The 22,426-nt window shown below is 44.3% G+C and overlaps 1 protein-coding gene across 2 annotated transcripts; it reads right to left on the reverse strand.

The window, feature by feature from the left end:
* Positions 1-518: 518 nt before the first annotated feature.
* Positions 519-22,377, reverse strand: ZMAT2 (zinc finger matrin-type 2). Of its 2 annotated transcripts, none has more exons than XM_035103460.2 (6): positions 22,308-22,377; positions 10,145-10,238; positions 9,643-9,766; positions 8,620-8,693; positions 4,250-4,395; positions 519-2,033 (listed from the first exon to the last, which is right to left on the reverse strand). In XM_035103460.2, the coding sequence occupies exons 1-6, from the start codon at positions 22,323-22,325 to the stop codon at positions 1,890-1,892; spliced, it is 600 nt and encodes a 199-aa protein (XP_034959351.2). In that variant the 5' UTR covers positions 22,326-22,377; the 3' UTR covers positions 519-1,889. The 2 variants fall into 2 exon arrangements, with proteins under 2 accessions (XP_034959351.2, XP_034959350.2); XM_035103459.2 differs by lacking the exon at positions 22,308-22,377 and adding an exon at positions 22,054-22,301.
* Positions 22,378-22,426: the final 49 nt, after the last annotated feature.

Genomic DNA, 22,426 nt, shown 5'->3' on the forward strand with positions numbered 1-22,426 from the left:
GCAGTTTGTAAATGTGTCTAGGCAGGACAAGGGGGCTGTGAGAATCTACAAAGCTGCTACCTAGGGTAAAATCACCCAAAATGTACCAAACTTTTAATGTGCATGAAAGGAGCTTTTAATGTGCATGTGCATGGCACTGTAATCTCACTTCCTTTTCTGCAGCTCCTCCTCCCCTCAAATCTTGTAGGATACCGTATTTAGTCACAGGCTTCATTTCTCTCTCACATTCAAATTGAGTTTACTCTTTTGGTTTGAACAGGGACAGGTACGTGATTGGAATTAAATGCTCATTTCTATTTGGTGCACAGAAGGAGTTTGAGGCACATTAAAAGGATTTTTTTTTCTTTTTAGTTTAAAGGGTCAAGTCTCCAAGGACATTTGTATCTCAGCTGGCATAGCTACAGGCTATGTATCATTTCAATGGCATCTTCAATGGGGATTATAATCTGAATTGAAGTGGAAATATCTGAGGCAATGAAGCTGTCAGCAGTCTAAGATTAAGGAATTAAAACAGCAGCAAAGCATGATAGGATTTATTCTACATGTATTTGAAAGAAGACTCAATACACTGCGAGGCTCCATAAAGGTACAGAGAAAGACAAGAACAATGATCCCATCAATATAAAAAAAGGCAGGCACTATGAAAATCAGCTACACCAGATGTAAATCGTCCTAAACCCAAAAAGGCAATGAATGAGTCACGGCAGGTTTGCCTGAACTAAATCAAGGAAGCAATGAAAATGACATGGGGCATAAAGAGCAGCTGGAGCAGTGCAGATAACACTTCTCCAACCTGAACCACGATGGGGAAGGAGCCCCATCCTCCCTAAAACCCTCACCTGCTTCAATAAAATCCAGCAACATGCTTTCAATACGGCCAGTGACAAGAAGATGCTGGAATTCAACAGAGATTCCCTCCTCAATACCTCCATTAAGCCAAAAGGAGGCCAATTTATTGTTTCAACCTTGAAGCTGGAGAGTCAATGTGAGTGTCTGTTCAGTTATTTTTCTTCTTAAGACGCACACAGAGCCAGCAAGATCATCTACTCCTGCTGAGAGGGTCCAAGTTCTTTGTTCAGATTAGAGCACCACAATTTGCTGCCTTTCCTTGTGATCTCCCTATTTTCTATCCCGCCCCCAACCATCAGCATGGCCCTACTGAAGCCCCAAATTCATTTCTCTCGTGTGTGTATTTTACTGTGAGGGGGAGATCATACCTAAACCCTCCTCTTTTTAGCAATTTATTGGGGATGTAAAAAATAAGGGGGAAGTTTCAGCTCTATGTTCAGCCATACAAGCTATAATAGACTCCCAAGGTTACTTAAAGATAACACACACTAGCTCAACCTACAAGGATGACACATACCGTAGTACAATTCTGAAAGAAAGCCATGTATAAGATTTTTAACACTTTATTAACAGGAAAAGTGTACTCAGCAGAATGTCTCTCGCGCAGAAGGCCGTACAACATGAAGCAAGTTGTATAGGGGAAGGGGCAGCTGAAGGAAGGGGCAAGAGATGGGGGCTCCAAAAGAAACATCCAACCGCAGGCTCATCATAGGAAATGAAGAGTTTAAAAAAAATCTTGAAAATGGGTTTATCACCCAAGTGCTGTAAGGAGCTTGGGGGATGCTAAAGTTCTTTATCAGATATTTAGGTTTACCACCTCACAGGCAATTGTGATGTTATCTTTGCAGGCAGGCAGGCAGGATACGAGCAACAGCAGGGAGTAGCCAGCCCCACACAGGAAGTATGTGTGTAATTCCTTCCCAACTCCTACAGCTTCTACCAGGACATTTCGATATAAATTCTCTAAGAAAGTCTTCCAAGGGTTTTCAAGCGTCATGTGGGCAGAAACAATATCCATCCAGGTGGAAGTTCATGGCTAATCAGTGGCTCTTCTTGGTAGAGCCAAAACCAGAGAAACCCATCACAGCCGCCATCGCATCGTCTTCCTCAAACGTCAAGTCTTCTTCAGCCCTCCTTTTCTTCTCCCTCTGTTTTTCCTTTTTGTAGGCTTTGGCCTTTTCCTCCTGCAACAAAGGGAAGCTGCCAAATGAGTCAAGCTTGCTTGCGCAACCAAAATCTTAAAGACACAACTTAGGGAATCAGACTGCAGAGGCAACATTTTCTTCCCTGTCTGCACAGCAAACAATAGATGGAAGAGAAATGTTGGCTCCTCTGGTTGGTCCCAGAGGAGTAGTGGAAAGACAGCAGCCCAAAGACACTCACACAGAAGTGACATGTGAAGAATACAGTGTGTCCAGCAACTGTCAGAAACTGCTATTAAACAAATGCCAAAGGCTTCATCAGAAATTAACAGTAATGAAAATGCAGTTTTGCTTTAAAAGCAATGGACATGGATTCTGTACTGATGCCCCATTCCAACAACTGTGGTGCTGAACGATGGCGACAGACAATGTCAGTATCTGATGGCTGTTGGAACAGCCGAGTGACAGCTGCTCAGTGGAACATAAGCTGTGCTCTGAGTGGCTTTGGGGGGTTTTGGCATCAAAGGGTTTCCACAGCTCTAATCAAAATGTTTCGTTCTGTGAGATCGCAAGGCCTGGAACGGCGCCAGACGTGTTGGGGGATGCAAAAGTGTGACTTCAGCGACTGACTCCTTGGCAGCTACTGAGGCTGTCGAAGCTCAAAGGCCTCTCCTGTTTGCACAACTCTCTCAAACATGCAGGGGCACCGTGGGGCTCTTTCATAGCAGCCATTGGCAAACACAGAGAGATCAAACCCATTGGCTTGATTTGCAAAAATTAAAAAAAAATGCTATTGGGATTGTAAAGGAAGCTACTTCTGCATTCCCCATATGGCATGGTAATTTCATTTCCCCAAACTGGTGAGCAATTGGTTTTCCTCACCTGCAGCCAAACAGCCAGTAAAAGGGGGGGGGAGAGAAAGAGAGAGAGAGGGAGGGAGGGAGAGAGATATGGTGTGGCTTATCTAAAGGTTTCACCAAAACTGCTATGAAACCCTGTACAGGTAAGTCACATATCTTATGCAGGGGTTACATTTTGGGGATAGCGTGTATACGCAATCTTACTTTCTAGAGTCAGTGCACCCAACAAGTGCACCCACCAACGAGACCCTAAGTTCTGGGAGGCTCTTGTGTGATCTCACATGGTCATCCAAGTTCCCATGAGATCTCGCGAGAGCCTTCCAGAGCCCAGTGAGGACACCTGGGAGCTTAAATGCTCTCTCCATGCCAAGAAAACCTTGCGCAAAAAGACCTTTTCAGCTCTCCAACTTCTGTGCATTTAATTTGTGTGATTTCAACCAGCCGGCCTTCAACCACGTAAAGCTGAAATCACATATGTTAAACGCACATAACCTGTGAGTTACCTGAAATACTTCTGTGATTCTCCAGGCAGAAAAGGTGACATGAAGGACTGACTTGCCTATGAAAGGAGGTCTACAAATCACACATCCAGGGAAGGATCAGGATCTGTTCTTTGCTGGGATCTATAAAGGGGTCTATTCATTCTGTGTTAAATATCAACTTTCTATGCAAAAAAAAAAAAAAGGCTGAGTTCTGCAACCTGCATAAAATATGCACATAGGCCCTGAGGAGTTAAGTGAAGAAATGGTTTCTTTTGTTTCTGGAAGGGCAAGCTGCAATGGATGGCACTGAAGTCTCTCCCATGACAAGTAATAATCCCCCACAGACAAAAACGTGTTAAAGAAAAAGGTTCTGCCTGTATCAGAAAGGGCAGCGGGGAGACAGACTAGCTCCCCCAGTCTGTCCACCTATTGTGTGAGAGAAATCATTCTAATCTTTGGCACACTTTTGGTTTCTAAAAGGAAAGAAGTGCTGGAACTGCACAGCTTCCCTATAAACAGAGCAAGACACCCTGGAAATAATGCAAGCCCTCATGAGGTTGCTGCAGACAGAATGAACTGCAGCAGGAAAAATCTTGGCTGCCACCTGCAGGTCAGTGTTGCACTGAGGAGACCAAACACAGAGAAATATTTCCCTGGCAGCTTTAGCTCCCTGCCTAAGCAACAGGACCAGAGCAATTTTTGGAGTGAGAATAAACTGGTATCAGCACTATGATGAGATCAAAAGCAACCACTATTTCAGAAATACTGGAAAATTAAGGAAATGTATTGCCACACTTCCATTTTTTAACATGTTAAATGGCTCTTTTTAGCTACCCAATTGTGACAGAAAGCCCCTTAGTTAGGTGTTATTCCTTTCCAGGTATGCTAATTGTTTCAATTCCGGGCAACAGTTCACCTCTTCTCTGAGCTCCTTCATCCTCTCCTCAAAGTCATAATCCTTCTGCTTCTCCTCCATTTTTTTCTTGTTCACCTCAAAGCGTTTTTTCACTTGATCCAGCGTGGAGCGCTCCACTCTCATAGACATGCCCAGATTCCTCTGATCTAGAAAAGGAGGGAACCAACAACACTGTCTCAGAAATCCTGCCAATATTAGCAGCGAAGCAAAAACTCTGTCCCGTTTGGGAGCAAAATATTACACTTTTCTGGATACCTAGCTTCATCTCACCCCAGCATCTTTCTTCACAACAGACCAAACTTCAGACTCTCTTAGGCAATAGAGAAAATGATTAAGAGCCAAGCTGCATCTTGAAAATCATTTTTGTCCTTACATTACTGTAGCAAAGAACTGTGAAAATGCTGTCTTTGAAACTGGCTGCTTTCCACCGTACAGTACAGCCCTGTTTTTATATGGGCAGGCTATGCTAACTCTGAAGGTTAATTTGAGATATAGGCAATCATGCTCACCAGGCTCTTAATTAATAGTGCATCAGAGTTGAAGGTCTTGATTGACCCAGCAGGGAAGAAGTGGAATAACTATCTTCTGTGCTCTCTCCCTCTTTCTGATTACCTCCATCCCCACCCCAGCTAATATCCAACTATGCATAGCAAATTAGACTTGTGCTGCAAGTGACTGGTGCCTTCTGTAACACTGCAGGATTGCCTCTAAGCCAACTGAGCTTGCAAATACTCTTTTTTTCCTACAGGAAGCAATTCCATGGGGGTGGGGGAGTGCACCTGAGTGACCATTTTGACAAATTCCATCATCTGCATGTCTGAAGTGGGATGAGACCAAATTTGCCTGCTGGACTTGTAACTCCTACAAATGGTAGCTAATGAGTCATACTCTGCTTGCTTCTTGCATCTATATCTGTCAGAGTTTAATTAAGCTAGAATGCACTGCATATATCATCTAGACATGAGGTGCAATCGGTGTGGGCCAGGAGCAGAAGGTTATTTTTGGTTATCTATCTTTTATTAACTGCCTTGGTTTACATATTGAAGGGAATAGATCAACATTTCTATTAAAAAGATTATCCTTTAGTATGTAACTGTAGAGATATCTGGTTAGCATAAACAAGAAGTAAGGATTCAAGACCTGTGTTTTTCCTTACTAAAAAAATTGGGGCTTTCCAACTTTACCATTCATTACTCATCTGCATTTACTGGAAGTAATCAAAGAATAAGTATTATATTACATTTTTTTATGTACTGCTTTTTGGCCCAGCTTAAAGCAGTGGACACAGTATTAATACTATAAAGGTATAATAAAATACAATAAATCTGTCATGAAAGACAGCAGGATCATAGCTGAACTGTGAAGACAGTGAATTGACGAAATATGATGATGATCAAGTAGCCTAGGGCTGTTGAGCATAACCTTAATAACCTTAATAACCTTAATAACCTAGAGCAAATGGCAGAACCTTGAATAACCTCAAATTTATTTAGAAAAAAATAGAACATAAAATCAAGCATGTAAGAAAATAGAAATAGAAAAATGCAGTACAGTGGTACCTCGCTAGACGGATTTAATTCATTCCAGGGGTCTTTTCTTATAACGAAAAATTCATCTAGCGAATGAAATTTTTTTGAAATTTTTTTTGCCCATAGGAACGCATTAATTTAATTTCAATGCATTCCTATGGGAAACCGCGATTCGCTAGACGAATTTTTCATAAAACGAATTCGTCTAGCGAGGCAACCTCCGCTCGAAAAATCCTTTCGTTAAGCGGAAATTTCGTTAAACAGGGCATTTGTTAAGCGAGGCACCACTGTACTGTAATATAAAAGAAGACATGGAAAAAGACTAACAGCTGGGACCCAAATACTTGAGAGCTTGAGATATATGGCATCCAAAAGCAAAGCAAACTTTACTTTCCTCCAACTGAATTCATTTAGTCACCTGTACTATATTGATATCTAGGTGGTATACTTAAGGACAATTTGGGATAAGGAGGTTCTCTCATGTTCATGGTGTTAAAATGTCTATTTAGAAACACTAGAAGGTATAGCAGTATGAAATTTGAACAATAGCTATTTATAGATGAATTCAGGAAGGTGTGGAAATCTGTACCTGTATCAGGGAATGTCAATTATTATTTATATCTTAATTTGAGGACATCATAGGATTTACAAGCAAAATCAAAACACATTAATTTCAAAACTGCAACAGAACAATAAAAAATATAAATGTCATCAAGATTCCTGCCACAGTACAACTGGTGTCAGTTGGCCCTCTGATGGGAAGGAAACAGACCAGCTGGAGCAGGCTCTGAAATCCTCTTTGCCTGCCTCCTTTACTCTCCTGTTCCTTCCCACAGGGCAGTTGATGGGAGATGGTCCTCCTGTTGGGGGGTGAGGGAAGGGACAGTCTAGCTGGAGCAAGTACCGAGGTTTTTTGTTTGGTTAACAAAACCAAATAAAAAAAGACCTGAAAAGACAGCAGTTGTTTCTGCATCTTCAACCAGCTCCATAGTGCATTCCCAATGTCTGAACCTTGATTCATGCTTGCATCCATGCGTCTTGGCAAATACAGCATAAGCTTTTATATATATATTAATACAAACAAATATTGCATCTCTGTCAGAATTCTACTGCTGGGGTGCAAAAACCAACAGGTCCCTGTGGAGAGATACAGTTAACCTCCACCATGTAGGGTCTGCTATCAAAGCACCACATGGAGTCTGCCTCCATATGCATAGTCATTGTTTCAGAATGGCCCCACACATCAAGAACCCTACACTCTCCACAACAGAAACTTCTAGAGATTCTAGTTTGCTCCAAATAAAGAATGCCACATGGAAGAAGCCACCTTCTGATGGGTGTTCATGTGTAGCCACTCTAAGATCAAGAAAGTCATAAAATGAAATAGGGGGGAAAGGGATGGTTGAAGCAGGGACCTCATCAACGCCCCGCCTCTAGCCTTCTGAGTGATGGCTTCCACACTTCCAAGGTGTTCTCCAATCTCCAAGGGAGAACAGCTTTTAAGTTTAAAGTATAGAAAAGTCAGAGATTCCCTCTTCTTATTAAACAAATGCTTACAAGAACGAAAGAAGAGTCTTCTGGATCAGGCCAATGCCCCACCTAGCACAGCATCCAGCTCTCACAGGGGCCAACCAGATGCCTAGGGGAAGCCCGCAAGGGGGACCTGAGTACAACAGCACCCTCCCCTCCTGTGGTTTGCAGCAACTAGGATTCAACATACAGCCTCCAACCATGGAGGCAGATCAAATTGCACAAAACACATTTCACCTATGCTCCTTCTTTCCTTGGACCACCAAGGGGCCAGCCATGGGAGAAAGGTTCCTATGTTTGGCTTCCCATTTTGATGATGGGGTGTGTGTCTTCCTAAGCCCAGAGGAGGTTGGTATGGCAGCAGAGTGGGAGGTGAAAGAGGAGTAGGCAACCACTCGTTGAATAAAGAGGCACAAGGCTGATTTATCCATTAAAACATGAACCATAAATTGTGCTTGAAAAACTAGAGGAAGCTATTGAAGAAGGACCACAGTTCAAGGGCAGAGCCTATGATTTTGCATGTTGAAGGTCCCTCAGGCAGCAGAGCAAGGGGAAAGGTCTGTGAGGTCTTGAGTGAATGATCTGACTCAGTATAAAACAGATTCATCCCAGTGACTCATCTCATAGAAACCCTGCCAACACAGCCCAATCAACTATGCCCCACAGTCCTCAGATCCTGAGACCATGAAGACATGAATGAAAGTTGCTCAGTTCTAGTCTGAAAGGAGAGACTGCAGCCTTTCCTTCAAACATTGTGAAGACTGCTCCTAGGTGTTCTCACTTACCCATGAAGATGAATAGGATACAATAGCACCCAAAGGCCTCAGTGGTGAGGGAAAACTGAACCACATCAGTGAGAAGTGAGCCTGTTCCCCCACATGGCCTTGTCAGCCACCATTATCTCAAGCCTTATTATTATTATTATTATTAAACTGCAATTAGTTTGTCAGTATCTAGTTTCAATCAGAACTGAGAAAGACTTGAGATCATAGGGCCAAGGAGACCTGTACATGGAGTAACTAATACATCATATCTTCACACCACCACTCTTGGAGCTACATGTCCACGTTGGACAGGAGGATGGAACCCTGAAGACAAGTTTCAAAGGAGTAACAAGCACCTGCTCTCCCTCTGGGATCTCCCAATAAAGGAATGAGCAGAATCAAAGGGAACTAGATCTGTGAATGAAAACTTGGCAGGTCCCACAGGACCAAAAGTTGCTGAAGGAAAATCAGGATAGCTTCCTCTGTTTTCCAAGACAGGTAACATTGTATTTCTTGGCAAATGAAAAAAACGGTGCTTTATCCTTACGTTTTTTGCCATTGATATGGTCCAAGAAGTTGATGGAATCTTTAACTACACAGTCACAGACATTACAGTAATACCTGGAAAGAAAGGGGGAAAGGACATCAGTTCTCATATCTAACAGTAGATTTATTTTACGTAAGGCTTCCTAGTTTCTATTTCATATCAAATTAAGATGAGTACTACACGAAGGCCATCTAGTCAATGCTACTGAACTTTCAGAAATAGGTTGAACACAGGCGCAATTTCTCTTCATTAAGTGCTCTGTCTTGCCATCTATGCATGTGAAAGAAAAGAAAAGAAAAGATTTCTTGCTGAGCCTAAGAGACTAACCTTTGCTACTTGCCATGTACCCAAGACTTCAGGGGCTCATGGGCTATCTCACAAAGCAAGAGCAGCACATGGGAATTTGCACAGCAAGTTAGAGCACTTGTCCCACTGCATATTTTCTCCTCCTTGAACTACCATGGTATTAAGGTAGATAGGCAGACATGGTGGTATGGAGTGGTATTTCGAGGACATTCATCCTTAGCCGCAGCTATCACCTATTAGCTCTGCTAAAAAGTTCACTCCAAACAGCAGAGGGCAGCAAAATTCCTAATGCACATCACTTTTAACTGTTTCATTTCCTCCCACATGAAGTTTGGAGGGGTGGGTGTGCCTTTTTAACCTCTTGCTTTACAGACTTGTCCACCAGTGAAAAATCTCAACAGATGTTAAGGACCAGGCATGTTCCCCTGAGGATCACTAGTACTTGAAACTAAAATTCTGGTAATCAGGTAATGCCTAAGGGGTGGAGCCCAGTGCAAAATAGGTCTACTTAATTCAATTTAAAAAATCCAGAGGAAATTCCAACCTCATTAGCCACAGCAAAATCTATGCCCTCCACGACCATGTCTGGATTCAATTTCAATCTGTTAGCCCTCATCCACCTAACCATAGTTCCCAGGCACAGTTTTAGAACAGAGATAGATGTTTAGTTGCTGTGTGCTGTATTAAGAAGCATTGCAAAGACTCAGGATGACTCACCCTCCCATCTCAGATTGCGGTGTTGTTTTGGTAATAACAATGGTTTTGCCCAGTTTGGATTCCAGGTCCACCTTGTAGTCTCGATGCCGAAGAAGCTCGCGCTTGACAGGTTGCACTGGTTTGCCTAAAACATAATCAATAAGGTTTTCTATAAATGCTTCAGTTTAAACCGGGAATTCAAAACTGTATTTCAAAATGCAAAACAATACTTTTTTTTCTACACTGGACAAAATATGCTCTTCAAGAACCTCAACTTAAGTCTTCTCGCTTACTTTTAATTCCCTGCTTCTAAAAGCAGATGAACCTGCTCTTAATCTTTCTTTGTTTCATGAACTGCATCAAGAGCACCAGGAAAGGAATAGGTTATTACAAATTTGTTTTGGATGGAAGCAGAAGACACAATTAAGTGGTCTCTATTTCTCCTCTGCAATTTTGCCCCCTGCATTATGTTCTACAAACTAAGCCAGTGGCTCTTAATGGAAGAAGTCAGTATGTTACAAACCATCTTTCTTTTCTCTCTCTTCCGTGAGTCGTTTCTCTGCAAGCTTCTCATATTCATCTTTGTCCCACTTCCGGCGAAAGTCCAGGTTTTTAGCCTACAAACCAATGGAAAATGGAGAAATTCAACATTCAATTCAGCAAAGCAAGGAAGTCTTAGTCCTGCAAACCACCAAGGGTGACTACAAACAAGTAGCCCAAGCAATCTGGCTGCTGTTCTTTGTTCTTTGAGCCAGTCAAAGTTTCTGAGCACTTTTCAAAGGCAACCCCACATAGAGAGCATTACAGCAATCCAACCAATTGAAAATGCAATTCAAAGCACTCTTCCTGGGGGTTCAGCGCTATTGAATAAAATGGGACTTACTTCTGAGTAAACTTATTTATTTATTTATTTATTTATTTATTTATTTATTTATTTGATCTATATCCCCTCTTCCTTCCTTCATGGAGCTAAAGGTCCCCCTACTGACCACACTCAGACTTGCTTAGCTTCGGCAAGATACCTGCATCACATACTTCACACCTGGGACATATATAGGATTGCACAGTGAGTCCCAACAACAGATTAATCAAAAAAATATAGCTGCTTTGCAGATGCAGGGCATGACTTTACTCCTCCACTCAATGATATAAATCAGGCATTCCCAAACTGCGGCCCTCGAGATGTTTTGGCCTACAACTCCCATGATCCCTAGCTAACAGGACCAGTGGTCAGGGATGATGGGAATTGTAGTCCAAAACATCTGGAGGGCCAAAGTTTGGGGGTGCCTGATATAAATCCGTGAAATGAAAGTGAGCACCAAGTAAAACACTCTCAATGGAATGGATGACCAATATATTCAGAGCAGGCAAAAGAAGTAGTTCTTCACCCAATATACAACTAACTTATGGAATTTACTGTACAGTGATGGCCATTAGCTTGGCTGGTTTTAAAAAGACACAGATAAATTTATGGAAGCTAAATTTATCAATGGTTATTAGCCAGGATAGCTAAATGGAATCATTAGTTTCTGAGGCAACAACTATCAGTTGCTGGGGAACATAAAGCAGAGAAGAGTTGTTGCCTTGATGTCCAGCTTCAGGGCTTCTCCAAAGCATCAGCTTAACCACTGTTGGAAACAGGTTGTGGAACCAGATGAACCTTTGATCTGACCCAATAGGACTCCTATGAAGCAGGACAAGGCGGATTTGTAAAACAGGAAGAGGCAGAGTGTGCCTTAAGTTTTTTCCCAAGGAAACAAGCACCATATCTTTAAAAAATAAAGAGGCTTCCCAATAGAATGGGGCAAACATTTGACACAGTGACACCTAGTGACACCTACGCACCCAGATTCCATGTTAGGAAATTCTAAGGCAAATTCTCCTCTTGATAAAGAAACACAGATATATAGTACAAGAGAGCAGGGGCACTATTTCACAGATGGGATGCAAAACTCAGCAACATCCAAAGATCTACTCTTAGACCCATTTAAGGTTAAAGGTAAAAAAGGCAATTTATTTTAGGAATGTGGGTTATACTTGCTTCCCAAATCTTGTAACAATTAGCAGCACATGACATAGAACCATCTGCTTGGCCAGACAGATGTGCTCTTCAAGCATAACCACATGTGGCCTAATATATAGGGGCAATGCCTCCATGGACCAGCCCTCCATCTGGTTGAGTCTGCCTCTTAATTCTGTCATTCCTGCACCAAACAGCAAAGAGCTAGGTGTTCTCAAGCAGTAGCTCCTTAGCTCTGGAAACCCATTTTTTTCTGGATGTTGAAACCTGGACCTCTACTTAAACTACCATTTGGTAGCCAGATGTAATATGGGTAGCTGAGTTTTAGCTTTCAACTTTTAAAAGAAAGGAGAGGGGAGAAGAGAAGAAAAGAGTCTTAGCATTTTCCAAGTTTTTTTAATCTGCCTTTAAAAATACTATGACTGTTTTAAATTAATGTTGCCTGCCCAAAGCATTCAGGAGAGGAGAGCTTCAAATTTAAATTATGTCAAGTTTTACATTTTTAAATTGTTACTAAGCCTGAGCCTAAGGGATACTTAGAATGAAAAATCTAAAATAAAATTAGTCAAGCATTTCTACACAAGCATTTTAATTTTGGTGCTTCTTTCTTGTTATTTCTTAAACCCTTTGCAGGATTACAAGATTTGAATTTCAGCGTAAGAGCCTTGAGACCTCTCTCTTTAGCTGTTTTTCCTTTTCTTCTTTGGGGTGGTAGTTCTACTGACAGATACTTTCTCATTTAGCCCAGCAAGACAGCATCTTCTCTCCTTGCTCTAACATTGCATCCTGGCCCTGCAACAACTATCTAAGTGCAAAAACAGCTGAAGTAGCTGAATATCATGAGTCCCAAAGTGTCATCTGGTGTGGGATTGGCAGGTTGCAACAGGCAAGAAGAGGAAGAGTTGAGACCAGGAAACAGATGCTAGAGGGCCCAGTTACTCCCAGAATCCAGCAGATTTGGATAGGGAATCAAGACACTGAATGCATATGGTTCTAGTTTTGTCTGATCTCTTGTTTTCGCTTCTTGAGATGACTGCTGCTGACTAAGCATGCAAAATATGAGTTGGGCCTTGTTCCCACCACTCTTCAGGATAGGGCTCAAACTTGCATCTCCCATTTTCCAGCCTCATTATCTCAAGCTCCAGGGAGTTTTTCATTTGTTGTTGGTTGTCTTAGTTGGTTGTCTTAGTCGGAGAATGGGCTGGAGTGTGTGCGCATGCGCTCTCTTCCAGGTCGGAGGAGCGCCCGTGCACGTGCGCACACGCTATTTCCAGCGCTCCTCCAACCCATGGGCCTTAGGTTGCCGACCCCTATCTTAGTTCCTACCTCCTTCCTGTCTAACACTGGGCCTTGAGCCCTTCTTGCACTGATGCTACCTTTCCTGGGGGGCTATCTGAATGTTCTGTTGTACTGCCTCTCTTTTCTTTCCTTTGTGTTGTGCAGTCATAAGCATGATGCCTACTAATCTGTGGATGATATAAGGAGATAAGGACCCCTGTTTGCTGGGATTCCTGGAGATTTCCAGTTGCTGTATTTTTCCTGCATGCAGTGGTTCATGCAGGCACTGTGATGTGTCTGTTTCTGGCACATTGTATGGGTTGGTGCTGAGGGAAGGGTATAATTGGGACGTTTCCTTGTCACTGCACAGATTGGCTCCTTATGATGGGGAGTTAACAGCACAGAGCTCTGTGAATGGTAGGAGTCAGGGATGTTACCATGGGCACTGAGAGAGTGACTGGTGCCCCTACAGGCTTTTAGGGTGAGTTGGGTCCCCCCCCCCCGTTCCGCTTTTCTGAGGGGGGCACAGGATCTCAGCTAAGTCACACTCACAGCTGGAGGGCGTCTGAGAAGGATGCAGTCACTCCAGCAGCACACCCCACCTCCATGGCGCAGCATGCGCGTGCCCTGGGTTCCAGTGGGGCATGCTCTGCCACTGCAAAAAGGTCTGCGAGACCCTTGGTAATCGTGAGTTGTTTAACAGTGAGGGAAACCCTACAGAGCATGGACATAGGTGGGATACACTACTGGGTGGTTTCAAAGTCTGTATTGATAAAGCAGAAGAGGGCATAGCTGCCAAGTTATCCCTTTTTTTAAAGGGAAATTCCTTTATGCTGAATAGGCTTCCTCGTGAGAAAAGGGAAAACTTGGCAGCTATGGAAGAGGGGGGAGTGGTCTGCAAACAGTTCTCTCTTTCTAATTATGACTTTGGGGGAAAGGGAAAAGCCTTGACACCCTATCAAGTCATATTTCCCCTTATTAGTCAAATGAATGTTCTTAGAACAATAAAAACATGCAACAAAAGCCTCATTTAAAAGAAGTGCAGCACTGGAATCAAATTTTCATGCCACTCTCACCCCTTGCAATTCTTAAAATGGAATCACTGCAAACAACTACAGCTAAGAATTAAGAGAGCCCCAGAGAGAGGTTGAAATCTTGATTCATTTATTCCCAGAGCCTGTTAAGTGGTTTAAACATGTCATGACTAAGATCATTAGCCACTTCTCCAGGTAAAAAGAAGAAAGGAGATTTACAAGGCAGAAATTAACATTTGAGGGGGAGGGTATTTTCCAGATTCAACCTCACTGAAGCAACGCTATCACAAATCAAAGTTGGCCTGTGCCTGGAGAGAAGGCAATTTACTAGCTGCTTCACTTTTCTCCTAGATAATAAAAAGAAGCTGTAGCCTTTTGAAGATCTTTTAGCCATGTCCCTAGGCCAGGCAGAGAGAAATGAATCAAACTCAACTTCAGATCTTGCTGTAATAAGGCATGGCTTGTGATTCCAAAGAAACTTTTCCAATGTGATCAAACGAGGGGTTTGCTGGAAGCCCCAACATCTTTTAACAAGTGCTTAGCAGCTACAGTGAATCTCTCCCCAAGAGAAGACATAAGCTAAGGAGAAAAAAGGACCTCAGGCTAACGTTCATCACAGGGCACAAAAACACAGGAAATGTTCAGCTGCATAAAACAAGATTCAGTCAAAGCTCCACCAGAAAAATGTGATACTTTTGTTCTTAACGATTGTACAAATGCCATTTCTTCAAACAAAAAAACACATTTGGGTAGCAAAATGTTTGGATAAACAAGAGCGTGGTTAAGGTGAAGTGCTAGGGAAGAAAATAGTTTGTGTTTGCTGTGCCAGGGAAACACAAGAATAACCCTACTGGATCACAGCAAAGGTCAATCTAGCCCAGCTTCCTGTTCTCACATCAGTCACTGTGTAGCACATCTCTTTCAAACCTACAGTCGAGGATAGAATTTCAGCCAGAGCTCATCAATCTGATGTCTGAGCTGGACATGCACATCACCCAAGTTCTTGGCTCCTGGTACAAGTTTCTTAGCTGTACCCATAGGTACACTGCTGTTAAGGGCAAGTCAAACCAGAGTTTACATTGCCTTGTATTGGCAGATTGGTCAGAGAACTCTGTCAATTTGTGAAATTTATAAGCAAACACTCTCTGCTTCTTTCCAACTGGATCCCACTTCCAGATCCAGACCCTGGACCTATGGGGAAATTGTACCAGAGATACAGATGCCATCCTAGTATACAAACCTGGCAGACCTCTTGCTTCCTTGGCTTCCTGGCCTGCAATCCCCAAATGGTCAAACTCCTGTCTGCCCATTCCCTTCTTTCTTTCCTACTGTGCTAGTCTGTAACGGCTAGAGTGTTGGACCAGAACCTGAGAGAACAGGGTTCAAATCCCTGATCAGCTACGAAGGTCACTGGGTGACCTTGGGCCAGTGTCTCAGCAGGGTTTGAAACTAACCAGGTGCCAGCTGCATTTCACAACAAGCAACCAGTCTATTGTGAGGAAGTGGAGACGTCTGGTCACCAAGTTTGGCAACTAACACCTCCATCTGGTAGGCTGCTGCTGCCACCATACCATACCAGTCAGCTAGCTTGTGGGGCAGCGTAGCTCTAAAAGAAATGTTTCTTTTGGTGCTGTGCTGCTGTGCAGATCAGCTGATCTGTGGGGCACTGTTATGGTGACATTTGGCTCCTAGCTTTTATATCTCAATTTCTAGCACTCTGTCTCAGCCTAACCTACCTCACAGGGTTGCTGTGATAAAATGGGGACGAACAGAAGAACCATGAATGCCAAATTGAATTCCTTGGAGGAAAGGTGGGATACAAAGGCAATCATTCAATGGTGTCAAAGGACTCAGACTAGGAATGTGGTGCTCCCAACCTAATGCTTGCCTCCACAACACTATAAGCTACCATGTCAATTCTCTCTCCCTCAATTTCCCTTCCTTTAAACAGACATCTTCAACAGCAGCCCTCAACCAAAGGCTTAATTTCTAAACTCTGTATGAGTCCCAGGGCTAACATCCCAGACCTGGAAATTCAGGAGTGTTTCCACCATTGTTTTCTCACAAATACCTATAAATACCCATTTGAAAATCATGTACAGTATGTAGAATGCAAGGTTTCCAGCATTTTTCTGTTCCCAACATATTAAATACTTCTATGTTTACCTGGAATTGCTTGAGCCCATCCAAGTTGCATAGTGTAAGAATGATCTCCAATGATCCTGGCAGATCCTTTTTCTACTGATCCCTAATACAGAATTCACCTTTTTCAGCACTGTAACACACTGTGTCGATATTTTCATTGAACTATCCATTTTGATCGCAGTATCTCTTTCCTGACCAGCCACTGCCAGATCAGACATCATATATATGTTAGTTTGATTTTTTGCCTCAATGTGCATCACTTTACACTTGCTTAAATCTAATCACATTTGCCATTTTGATGCTCGCACACTGAGCATGGAGAGATAAATTTGGAGCCCCTTACAATCCCTTTTTGGGTTTTACCACCCTGTACAATTTGGTATCATCAGCAACCTCACTCCTAATTCCAGATCACCTATGCACAAGTGAAAATATTGGATCTTTATCTATCTGGTTTCATGTCATGCACACTTAGAGCTCACAGTGGAAGATGATGGAGACAGGGCACTTTGCACAAAACAGAACACACAGAACACACGTAGAAAACTTGAGCACACTGCTGTTCCTAAATTCCCAAGAAGTCCTCTCCTCAGGACCCCAGACACAAACACCCAACAACTGGAGGTGCCAGGACAGCATCAGGAGGAACAAGGAATGAAGGACAGAAACAATAGCTATCATGACTGTCTCTCATGTCTCCCCCAACCCTCCTTGCTATATACAAATACTGTATACAGTATTGCTTTAACACTCTTCCCCCAACAGCAGGGAGCACTGTCTCCCACACACAAGAAAGCTCTCTGCTGACAAAAAGCAGGCATTCCACTCATTCCCACTGCTGGAAGTGACTTGTGGACACATCTGCCTTGGTGATTACAGCTTAGATGCATGGGGAGCACAGCAGCAGCAGAGAATCTTAAGCCTGAGAGGTCTCCTAATTTGACCCTCAAGGCTGTTTTGGGCTGACACACTCACCTGGCATCATATTATGTCAGGCAATAAAAGGTAAAGAAGAAGTTGCAAAGGAGCAACCAGTTTGTGTGTGCCTTGGAGGGGCTCCCAATTGTTCCTTTTGTAGTCCCAGCTTGCATTCACCACTTAAATTTGGTGCTGAACACAAGCCCCATTGCTTTTTGGGTTGGATCGGTTTCGCCTGGCTTCATATGATGTCAGGTGATGGACAGCCAGATGTCATGTGTGGCGTCTGGAAGATGGGCCACTATTTGATCTGGCCATCCCACTAAGAGTGGTTCTCAGTTTACAGAATTCCACTGCATCCCCGGAGGGGGTGGAGGTGGCACCATTTTGCTCTTCTTTCTCTTCTTCCTCACACACATTCATCCAGGGATTATGTGCTCCAGCTGCTGACAAAAGTTACGGTTCATTATCTGTGTCTCCCTTGCACTCTCCCAAGACTATCCCCTACCTGTTCTATGTTGAACAGGAGGCTGGCCCACACCATACTCAGCAGCAGTGGTGTTCCTTGCACAGGAATCCCCAGACTACGGCCCGTGCGTCGGATACGGCCCGAAGGATGCAGTTATCTGGCCCGCAGCAACCCCTGCTGCCCGCCACCCGCTCTTACCGGTGTGGCACGGCTGCCAACTTCCAGGCAGGGTAGTCTTAAGCGCCCCTAGCGCCGTGGTGCGCCGGATCTCTCTGGCGCCCTCCCGCCTCGTTTCCCAGCGCGGTGGGCAGGTGGGCGCCGCGCACAGCGAACCGGCCGGCCGGCCAGCGGGCGAGCGCCGTGGTGCCCTACGCCACCGGGGGTCTACCTAGAGCCGCCCTGCTTCCAGGTTGCAGGAGCACTGGACATAGCTTGCGTGCATGTGCAAGCGTCATTTACGGCGCACTTCCAGGTCGGAGGAGGCCCGCGTGCATGCGCACAAGCTATTTCCGGTGCTCCTGCGACCCGGAAGTGCGCCGAAAATAGCATGTGTGCACACGTATGGGTGCTCACTTCCGTGCGCTCCCCCATCCTCCGGCCCGCCGTGATATCGGCGCTATAGGCACCGGCCCGAAGCGGGGTAAGTTTGAAGACCTGTTGCAGTTACTCCAATGACTAAGATGGTTAGCCTACTTGCCAGGGCCAGATGGACTAACAGCAAAGTATACTATAAGAAATTAAAAGACCATCTGGCACAACCATTAAAAGACGTAATGAATCAGATATTAATCACAGGAAAGGTGCCAGATTCCTGCAAAGATCCCTATATCACACTTATCCCAAAACCGGAAACGGACATATTGTTAGTCAAAAATTATAGGCCGATCTCTCTATTAAATAATGATTATAAGTTGTCTGCATAACATATCAGTTACAATACCATCAACTTAATTATATATTTAAGATGGACAAAAAGAAAGATTTCTTTAATGAAAACCTCTAAATTTGAAAAGGAGCTGTTAGAAAATAAGACTAAATTACTTTCAAAAATGTATAAATTTTTATTAGAATGGCATACGGAAGACGAACAGGTGAAATCAGTAATGATATACTGGGTGAGGGATTTTGGATATAATACAATCAGCAGCATGGGAGAAGTTATTGAATTGGGACTTAAAATTTGCAGCGTGCTATACTTTGAAAGAAAATGATATGAAAATGATGTATTGTTGGTATTTTAACTACTGGCAAATTAGCTAAAATGTATAAAGCAAGATCACACACATGCTGGAAATGTAAGGAAAAAGAGGGCACCTTCTATCATATGTGGTGGACTTGTAAAGTAGTAAAAGAATTTTGGGAGATGATATACAATGAATTAAAAAAAAGTTTAAAATAACCTTTTCTAAAAAGGGGAGGAGGGACATCCAAAGGAACTTATGGGGAAATTTTTTTTGCTTGATGATTGTTTGTAAATCTGAAAATTTAAATAAATTTATAAAAAGAGATTGTTAGCCTACTTTATATTCCTGCCTATAAGACTACTTTTTAACCCAGGAAAATCTTCTCAAAAGTCGGGGGTCGTCTTTTGAGAGCCAGTGTGGTGTAGTGGTTAAGAGTGGTAGACTCATAATCTGGGGAACTGGGTTCGAGTCTCCGCTCCTCCACATGCAGCTGCTGGGTGACTTTGGGCTAGTCACTCTTCTCTGAAGTCTCTCAGCCCACTCACCTCACAGGGTGTCTGTTGTGGGGGAGGAAGGGAAAGGAGATTGTTAGCCGTTTTGAGACTCCTTAGGGTAGTGATAAAGCGGGATAAAGCTATCAAATCCAAACTCTTCTTCTTCTTATATGCCGGGTCGTATTTCTTATACGGCGAGTATATCCCAAACTCTATATTTTAACTGGAAAAGTTGGGGGTCGTCTTATACGCCGGAATATACGGTACTTGTCCCTAGCAGGCTCCTGTACTCTTGCAAGCTCCATGACAGGAGGTGCAAGTGTTCCTAACATGGAACTGGTGTACAACCAGGGGCCCTGCTGAGGCAATTGATTTGTAGCATCACCTGTCTTTCTTTCACTGAAGCTGCTCAATAAAGGCTCTGACATTGACAAATGGTGTTTCTCTGCTGTGGGAGAATGCTGGATTCTTTTCCCACCTAGAAAAATCTGGCTTCACCTAGCCTCAAGATGGGACTGTGAGAAGAAGCAGGGAGCTTCATGGGCAGTGGTCTGCTTCCCTCTAATCACTTAATTTTGCAGGATTGTGAGGGATCAGGTCTCTCAGGGTGCACTAGTGGGCAGAGAGATGAGGAGCTGGGATGCCACCCAACAAGGTTGGTCCACCAGAAAAAAGGTGGGAGATAAGATTGTGGTGGGTTGCCAAGGGAGTTGGTGGGCCAAAGGGACTATGGGCCTATACAGTGCTCCTCCTAACAGGTTCTGATGTGCCTCATTGTGTGAATCACTTCCCACCTTTCCTAGTTTGGGGGTGTACCTGATTTGAACCAGGACCCCAAGAATGTGAAAAATAAGCTATCCTGCTAGTCCAAGGCTCCTCCTTTAGACTTTGCACTCCTGAAAGTTATGAGTGGGTGGTGGGTTTAGGGACCAGGAGCCAAATGCCCCATGAATGCAATTCCTGTCTACTGCTATAGCTGCTTAAAAAAACTGCTCTGTGAAGCTTGCTGTGTGGGTTCAAGTTCTGAGAGCCTCACCTCTTCTGGTTCTGACATGTTTTGGGGGTGGCGGGCAGGGGCAGGCATGTAAAAGGTGAACAGGGTTCTCCAACTTCTCAACCCTGTGCCCTATGAAGGGAGTTACTAAAAACAGCTGCTTTCAGTTTGCGTCCTCCTATGGTTTCTTACCAAGTGTTTTCCCCCCAGCTGAGTAGGCTCTTCTCCCAAGAGGCCTGTGTGTGTCCTCTGCAGGTATCTTGCTGTGGAGCTATGTAGACACTGTGTTTTGTGTCCTCTCCATCCTTCTTTTTGGGAGTTGTGCTTTAAAAGAGCACTTGTGAGCAGCTTGTGGCATATGGGGATTTGAACGCCTGTCTGTTGGAATGCCTGCAGACTTGCAGTATCAGGCTCACTGCTGGCTGTGCCACAGGGGCCATAAGTGATGTGTGTACGGTGAGGCATAGTGTCCCCCCCAACATTGTGAGCTTCATTGGCTTCTACCATGTGTGGATGGAATATGGGCACAGTCTGGTGGAATTTCATGGGGACACTTGGTGCATATCTGATGTTTTTACACCATTTTTGTATCTTCTGATTGTGCAAGTTCCTCTCCTGTCCATCCAAATTAAACATGCAATGGATACAGCAGTTGTTCAACCTGCCTAACAGCTGTGTACCTGAAGCCCCAGAGTAATGAAAGTATTTTATTGTTCTGTGAGTGATGTAGTGGCTAGGGTGTTCAAATCCACACACAGCCATAAAACTGACTTGCTGACACTTTGGCCATTCTAGAATGATCCTATCTCATAGGTTTGTTTTGAATATATGCAACTCTAAGCTTCCTGGAGGAAAAGGATGCGATAAAAACGTTAAGTCAGTAAAAATCAAGTTCTCCTGCAGAAATAAGTAAATAAAATATTTAAGTTCCTCTTTGGAAAGAAAGCAACCAAAGGCAGCTTTTGGGTCTACAACTTTCTTGTGCTATTTTGGGGTCTTGGGTGACACCGCAAATGAAGGTTGCACCTCTGAATTTTGCAGAAACCATCTCTCTCTCTCTCTCTCTCTCTCTTGTGCATGCCCAAAATATTACCAGCTCCAAGAAGACACCAGCCATGTCATTTCTACATTCTGCTTTCATACCCAGCTGGCAGTTCAGTCTCATGCAGAGCTGGGCTACCTAAACTGGATTATTTCAAGGGGCTTAGGTGCAGCTAACTTCCACAGGGCCAAGCTGCAAGTCTCTGAGGTCTGTGGCAGTTAAGAGCGCTGCATCCCACAAGACACAGGTGAGCACAGAGGCCTCCGCGGGCACAGCAGCTCCCAGATTTCACCCAGAAGTCCGAAGGCGCAAAGCAGAACGAGAGCAGGTAGGCGAGCGGCTGCAGAAAAGCAAGAAGCAACCATGGCCAAGAAACAGCAAGAGCTGTAAAATAAAGATGTGACTCCGCGCACACGCCCAGAATGCAGTTTTGGAATTCTTCCCCTCCCTCAGGACCTTAGGACAGCACCAACCTAAGACGGAGCAAAGGCATGTTTTTGCCTCCTGGCCATTCCGGAACTTTCACTACAGCAGGCATCCCCAAACTGTGGCCCTCCAGATGTTTTCGCCTACAACTCCCATGATTCCTAGCCAACAGGACCAGTGGTCGGGGAAGATGGGAATTGTAGTCCAAAACATCTGGAGGGCCGAAGTTTGGGGATGCCTGCACTACAGCCTTTTAAACAGAGACCATCTGCTGCTACGTCCGCAGCTCCAGCTGATCTCGGGAGAGGACGAAATTCGGATCCGCCTTCCTTTCAGGAGCCGCGAGGCTCTTCGTTAGCTTTCCTTGCCGGCACCCTCCAAGACGTGACCCTCTTCGTGACCCGACTAAACAACAACAGGGCGCTTACTTGTGAGTAAACACGGACAAGGACGTGACAGGCGCTGGGGCGGGACCCTCGTCCGCCCGAACGGGGCCTGAAGGGGGGGTCCCTGGTGTGTCGTCCCCCCCACGGGAAGCCGGTGGGCGCAGGTTGCGGGGGTGGCAGGAGCGGGAACTGAGGGGGCTTTCCGCCCATGCCCCCCAAAATGCTTAAAGGTTAAAACAAGGAACAGAAAGAGCCCTTCCTTCCTCCTCCTTTTCCAAAGTAAGCCCATTACCTACCCCGCTGCCCGACGCCATCTTGCCCAGGAAGCGACCCGGTGAGTCGTAAGGTGTCGCGCGCGTCGTCGTTTCCCCCCCCTCCCGCCACGATCGTAAAGCACCGACAGGAAGCGGCGCCG

Source organism: Zootoca vivipara, chromosome 8 (assembly GCF_963506605.1).
Source record: "Zootoca vivipara chromosome 8, rZooViv1.1, whole genome shotgun sequence".
NCBI classification, from domain to species: Eukaryota; Metazoa; Chordata; class Lepidosauria; order Squamata; family Lacertidae; genus Zootoca; species Zootoca vivipara.

What these genes read in the sequence shown, in the direction of transcription:
- ZMAT2 (XM_035103459.2), bottom strand. Translation starts at nt 22,221, where the DNA reads ATGGGCGGAAAGCCCCCTCAGTTCCCGCTCCTGCCACCCCCGCAACCT. An exon ending in TTGTCCGTGTTTACTCACAA is followed by an intron (nt 10,239 to 22,053) that starts GTAAGCGCCCTG and finishes ATTGGTTTGTAG; the next exon opens with GCTAAAAACCTGGACTTTCG. An exon ending in TGAAGGAGCTCAGAGAAGAG is followed by an intron (nt 2,034 to 4,249) that starts GTGAACTGTTGC and finishes CCTTTGTTGCAG; the next exon opens with GAGGAAAAGGCCAAAGCCTA.